The sequence below is a fragment of the Camelina sativa genome, chromosome 11 (assembly GCF_000633955.1).
Source record: "Camelina sativa cultivar DH55 chromosome 11, Cs, whole genome shotgun sequence".
Taxonomy (NCBI): domain Eukaryota; kingdom Viridiplantae; phylum Streptophyta; class Magnoliopsida; order Brassicales; family Brassicaceae; genus Camelina; species Camelina sativa.
In genome coordinates, this window is record NC_025695.1 from 25734412 (window position 1) to 25740483 (window position 6072).

The 6072-nt window shown below is 36.2% G+C and overlaps 3 protein-coding genes across 3 annotated transcripts in view; 1 reads left to right on the forward strand and 2 right to left on the reverse strand.

The window, feature by feature from the left end:
• LOC104724243 (basic leucine zipper 43-like) lies at positions 1135–1771 on the reverse strand. The gene has a single exon (XM_010442708.2). It carries the CDS (start codon positions 1687–1689, stop codon positions 1201–1203), a length of 489 nt encoding a protein of 162 aa, XP_010441010.1. The 5' UTR covers positions 1690–1771; the 3' UTR covers positions 1135–1200.
• On the forward strand, positions 2892–4747 carry LOC104728328 (probable sodium-coupled neutral amino acid transporter 6). The gene is made up of 5 exons (XM_010447322.1): positions 2892–3288; positions 3377–3529; positions 3619–3822; positions 3910–4381; positions 4476–4747. Exons 1-5 carry the CDS (start codon positions 2892–2894, stop codon positions 4615–4617), a joined length of 1368 nt encoding a protein of 455 aa, XP_010445624.1. The 3' UTR covers positions 4618–4747.
• The window catches only part of LOC104724244 (cysteine--tRNA ligase 2, cytoplasmic), a 3795-nt gene continuing 2628 nt past the window's right edge, over positions 4906–6072 (reverse strand). The window contains exons 7-8 of the mRNA XM_010442709.2: positions 5560–5778; positions 4906–5470 (exon numbers count right to left, since the gene is read on the reverse strand). Of these exons, the coding sequence (XP_010441011.1) occupies positions 5132–5470; positions 5560–5778 (558 nt within the window). The 3' untranslated portion in view covers positions 4906–5131. The remainder of the gene's footprint in view (positions 5471–5559; positions 5779–6072) is intronic.

Genomic DNA, 6072 nt, shown 5'->3' on the forward strand with positions numbered 1-6072 from the left:
CTATATATAGGCTAAGATTGTGATGTATTTTTATACAAGAATCAAAGTGAAAAAGAAAAGAAAAAAGTTTGATCGATGATTGTGAGAGATGGGACCAAACTGTTATATATTATTTTGACTTACCAAAAAAAAAAAAAATTATGTCATCTGTTCCTGTCTTGACTATAAAGTGCTGTGTTAAGTCAAAAAAAAAAAATTATGTCATCTGTTCCTGTCTTGACTATAAAGTGCTGTGTTAAGTCAAAAAAAAAAAATTATGTCATCTGTTCCTGTCTTGACTATAAAGTGCTGTGTTATTGATTTGTTTTTCCAACTTTTTAGGTGGTTTGGGAAAGCTGTGTCTCTATTTCTTTCTTTGGCTGTTTCAGTCGTAAGTGTCTCTTTCAGTCTTCCACTTACGTGATTTTAGTGGTTAAGCTCTTTTGTTTTCTTGGCCCGTAAGTTTCTCGCCCACACGAATTGGGAGAAAAGCCATTTGTTTTCTTGACTGAAAAGTGTAAAGGGTCTCCTATTACGTAAGATTGTTTTTGTTTGTCTTGTTGTATAGTAGAGAAGTAATCTTGATGATATTTGAATCTTGGATTCACGTGTCCTATAGTTTTAAGGTTTACTTGTGCTGCTGAACAGATTAACCAATAATTAATACTGTTACGTAGGTTAGAAACTTATGCCAAAAAAAAAAAAAAAACCGTAGGTTAGAAAAAAGAAAAAAAACATTACTTTTCTAAGTTTTCTTTATAATTTGTAAGACAAATGTTTCAAAACGAAACTCAACCCCATGCAGTACCGATACAAGGTACTACATATCAAGCTCTTGATGATAGCTTTAGGCAATTTGCTTTATATACATATAATCAGATTAAGTACACAGCCATTTGTTTTTCTTTTTCAAATAAAATTACACATCAAATAGTGTTTTCTTGTTAGCATATATCTTAAATCTCCGTACTCTCCAAACTACATTTGAACTAGGGTCGGAAAATTATTCGGGATCCAAGATCCGTTCCGTACCAAAACCAATCTGATGATCAGATTCTGATCTTAGTTTATCTTAAACAAACTCACAATTCTTTATCCAAAATAAAAAAACTCATACATTCAGCAAATTTAGAAAAAACGCAGACGTACGTAAAAATGACTAATTTACTAATATATAGTCTCAATCTGAGACAGATCGCTGGATACATTTATAGTTACATACTAGAGCGTAGAGCCACTAAAACAAGAAAAAGGACTCTGAATCTGAAGCTGCATATCACTTATTACGTGCTTAAGCTCAGAGGTTTCCTCTTTGAGCTGAGCATTCTCTTCAATAACCATTTCGTGAGACTCCAAGACGCGGTTAAGCTTATGAAGCAACTGATGATTCTCATTCCTAAGCCACATCACTTGTGACCAAAGCTCATCCACCTGTCTTTGCTTCCTCATACGAGATCTCCTTTCCGATTCTCTGTTCGATACCTTCCTTCTCTGCTTCCTCTCATTGACTATATCGCTATGATTCTCTTCTGCTTCATCTGAGGTCGAGTTGCTCAAACTCATGAACTGTGGGGAGTTGACACTAGTTTGGAAGGTGTAGAATGGATTGGGATTTTGTCCGTCGACGCAAAATGGCGAGGATGTAGGAAAATGGGAAAGGTACGAAGGTGGGCAACCATGGAGGCTGAAAATGTTCATGGATGGTTGCATTATCGGCGACTGCTTGGGAGGCAAGGTTAGGGTTTTCTTTCTTAGCTGAGAAGAGGGAAGAAAGATAGTAGGACTTGTGAGTTGTGTGATGAATGTTTGGTGTGTGTGTGTGTTGAGAAGAGGTGGTTCATATAGACTAGTAGGGGACAGTGTGGACCATTGTTTCTTCATTTGGGTCAAACCAATAGAAAAGCATCTAACAATCATGCAACTAAAATGCGTATCTTTATATAATTAATGAAAAATATATATAAGAAGACAAAAAAAAAGATTGTTAACTACTTAACTTTAAGTTTTAGAAGAAAAAAATGCAAAGAGGGAAGATAAGGTTATTAGAACATAACATTATATATATTAGATCAATTATTATACTGGACCAAACAATAATTTTTTTTTGTCTTACAAATTAGAGTAAATATTTTTTGTGGTAAAATAAAAAGGAAAATTATATAAGAAGAAAATAAACAAATTCGAAAATTACTTTAATCTAATCTTACAAATAAATGGTAAAAATGTTAAAGTATTAAAAATATTTTTTGTAGAAAATAAATTAAAGTGGACCAAACAATTTTTTTTTTATTTGACAAATAAAAGTAAAAATTGTTTGCCGTAAAAGAAAAAAAGGAAGAAGAAAAAAACCCTTCAAATATCTTTTTTTTCACCTACAAAATTAATCTTTCAAAGAAATGGTAACAGGAAGAAAAAAAATATTTTTACTAAGAAAAAAAAGAAAGAGAGTAAATATTAGATCAATCTTGAATTAATATAATTCCTATTTGAAAAGGAAAAAAAAAAAAGAAGAAGAAGTAAATATTTGATCAAAATATCAAGAAATTGGCAAAACATTTCTTCAAAATGATTTTTTTTTTCCAAACATAATAAAAACATTATTTATTGGTTCAAAAAATATATATATTTTTAATATTTTTGCTTCAGCGCCAACAAACAAACACAAAAACTATAATTTCCCTCTCTTCTCTTCATCTCACCTCCCATTCTCTCTGCATCTCACCTCCCATTCTCTCTGCATCTCTGAAGAAGAAGAAGATCTCAAGAAACAATCCAATTCCGCAAATCTAGGTTTCCAATTTCTTACTTCCCCATCTTCGATTTGATGAATCTGTTGAGAAATCGAACTTATTCGTTATCTAATCCAAGATTGCGATCATTGATTTCAGGAAAAACAAAAACAAAAAACAAAAATGAGCCGTGCGATTATACGAACATTTAACCAACCGTTGCTGCCAGAATCATCAGAGAGCGACGATGTAGAAGAAGGAGGAAGTGGAGAATTCAACGGAGCTTCGTTTACCGGTGCGGTGTTCAATCTCGCTACGACGATCATCGGTGCTGGTATCATGGCTCTCCCCGCGACGATGAAGATCCTCGGTCTTGTTCCTGGAATCGCGATCATCGTTCTGATGGCGTTCTTGACGGATGCTTCGATCGAGTTCTTGCTTAGGTTTAGTAACGTTGGGGATCAGAGATCTTACAGTGGCGTCATGGATGATTCTTTTGGCAAACCTGGGAGGGTTATGTTGCAAGTTGCGATTCTCGTTAGCAACATTGGTGTTCTGATCGTCTATATGATCATCATTGGTACTTTTACTTTGAATCTTTGGTTTTTAGATATTAGGGATTGAATCTTTGGTTTTTATAACTCTGGTTTATGCTTTGGATGTGGAAGGTGATGTTTTGGCTGGGAAAGAAGAATATGGAATCCACCATGCTGGTATGCTTGAAGGATGGTTTGGTATCAATTGGTGGAACAGGAGAACTTTTGTTCTTATCATTACTACTCTCACTGTGTTTGCTCCCTTGACTTGCTTCAAGCGTATTCGTAAGTATTCTTCTGTTACAGAGAATTTGTTGTATAGTGTGAGTCTTCTTTAAGTTATGTGTGTTCTCATGGCTTGTGCTTTCTTGCAGATTCTTTGAGAATCACATCTGCTATATCAGTTGCTCTAGCTGTTGTCTTTCTTCTCATCACTGCGGGGATTACTATCATAAAGCTGTTTACTGATGGTTTGATGATGCCAAGACTTCTACCTAATGTCACTGACTTGTCTTCGTTCTGGAGACTCTTCACGGTTGTTCCAGTGCTTGTCAATGCGTACATTTGTCATTATAATGGTATGTGGAGATGCTTCTTTGTTGTTAAGTTTTCATTTGGAGAATCAAGCAAGAACTGATCATGTTTTCGACTGGTTTTTGTTTCAGTTCATAGCATACAGAACGAGCTTGAAGACCCCACTCGGATCAAACCTGTTGTTCGATCAGCTCTTGCCATGTGTTCTTCTGTTTATGTGATGACGAGCTTATTTGGATACCTCTTATTCGGTGATGGTACACTCGATGATGTTCTCGCAAACTTTGACACAGATCTTGGAATCCCTTTTGGTTTGATTCTAAATGATGCAGTGAGGTTCAGCTATGCAGCTCATCTCATGCTTGTGTTCCCTGTTGTCTTCTATCCTCTGCGTGTTAACATCGACGGTCTCTTTTTCCCTTCTGCTCCACCACTTACTTCCTCTGAGTCTGATCTGAGGTTTGGCTCTATCACTGCTGGTCTCATTGCTGTAATCTTCTTGGGAGCAAACTTCATTCCGAGCATTTGGGATGCTTTCCAATTCACTGGAGCAACCGCTTCTGTCTGCATCGGTTTCATATTCCCTGCTGCTGTTATCTTAAAGTAAGATCCATTGATTCATAAGCTAAGAGAGATAGGTTTTGGAACGTAATGGATCACTATTTGAATGGATATTTTCTTGTCTTTGTTTTCTCAGGGATCGTCATAACCAAGCAACAAGACGGGACAAGACTATAGCCATTTTCATGATCGTCCTTGCGGTGTTCTCCAATGCAATCGCCATTTACAGTGACGCCTACGCCTTGTTCAAGAAGAACACATACATATTTCCAATGTGAAAAGCAGAGGGTTTGTTTCGTCTCTCACTCACTCTATGTGAAACCATATATGAAGAGAGTTACTGGTGTGATACGATGTGTTTTTAGGATATTTTGAACACATGAGATTAGTTGTAGAATCTCTGTATATATAGAGACAGAGATCAGTTTTTTACTTCTCTTCTCTTCTTTTACATTGAAGAATTGTAAAAACTTGCATATTAAAGGATGTTCAGCTTTAACACTATCTTAAGATGCGCTTCACAAAGAAAATTTTGGTACACTGATAACTTCGAATATAAGAAAGACTTGAGAACAGAGAGAGAGTCCCATAAAACAATATCCCAAGTAAAATATTGTACAATGTCATTGTGAATGTTAAGAATACAATAAAGAGCAACAATTGTCTATTATGAGTCACCGCACAGCTCCAAAAACAGAGTTATAAAGAAAGAGCCTGAAACAGAGGCTAAAGAAGAAGAAGAACTAGAGAAATGAAGAAAGCGTTGAATATTTCCATCTCTCTGTTCTTTGCTCAATTGCTGGAATCAGCCTGAGAAGGGAAGCATGGCCTCCACACAGTTTCTTTGCCAATATCCATTAATGCTATACCTTTTCTTGTCAGTTCCTCCCTAATCTGATCACTTTTCTCAAAATCTTTATTCTTTCGTGCCGTTATCCTTTCTTCTATTAACTGTGAAATATCTTCTTCTCCCAACTCTGCTCTTATCAGTGTTTTTAGTTTCATTTCTTTCAACACCTCGGCGTAGGTCAGAGTAGTGAGCAAACCAAGTACATCAAGAACTTCCCTTGCTGCTTTCTCAATCTCGACGAGTGACACAAGCATCGACAGTCGCTGTTTCTTCTGCATTTTCTGAAAAATTGGAAATAACAGACAACTTTGGTATGCATAGTTGTGAAGGCAAGGATGAAGAGATAAAGAAAAAGACAAGAGGCAAGAACCTTGAGCTTGCTGAGTGATGCGTTGATGAATTTCAATGCATCTTGGTAAGCACCCGTAAGTATATGAGCGGTATTCAAATCGTCTAACATCTTTGCTTCGAATTCACCCTTCAGCTTCTTAATGATGTCTTTGGCTTCTGGAGTCTGTTCAGCCTTTCCACCATCTTCAGACATTAATTCTCGATATGGTGTCAGACCTTCATCAAGATCTTGTAAAGTCTGATAAAAACAGATCAAATCGTTAAAGTCAGAACTGAATGACATTTTGTCTCACTTTTAATTTTATATTCTCATATTGCAACTGAAGAGAAGCTGATCAAATTGTTGGATAATTAAAAAACAAATCTGAAGCACTGCACCTGGTAAACATAGTATAAAGCTTCTGATGCATGCTCTAGCTGTGACTTTGAGAAGTTCAGAGGAGACCGGTACTGTGCACTCATCAAGAAGTGCCGCAAAGCCAACGGATGGTAGCTATCTGTCATCTACACAGATTGGAACAAAATATGAAAA

Bases quoted from the DNA above. Each gene is read 5' to 3' on its own strand.
- LOC104724243 (XM_010442708.2), bottom strand. From the start codon at position 1,689: ATGCAACCATCCATGAACATTTTCAGCCTCCATGGTTGCCCACCTTCG.
- LOC104728328 (XM_010447322.1), top strand. From the start codon at position 2,892: ATGAGCCGTGCGATTATACGAACATTTAACCAACCGTTGCTGCCAGAA. The intron at 3,530-3,618 runs GTAAGTATTCTT...GCTTTCTTGCAG, and splicing joins GACTTGCTTCAAGCGTATTC to ATTCTTTGAGAATCACATCT. The intron at 4,382-4,475 runs GTAAGATCCATT...TTGTTTTCTCAG, and splicing joins CCTGCTGCTGTTATCTTAAA to GGATCGTCATAACCAAGCAA.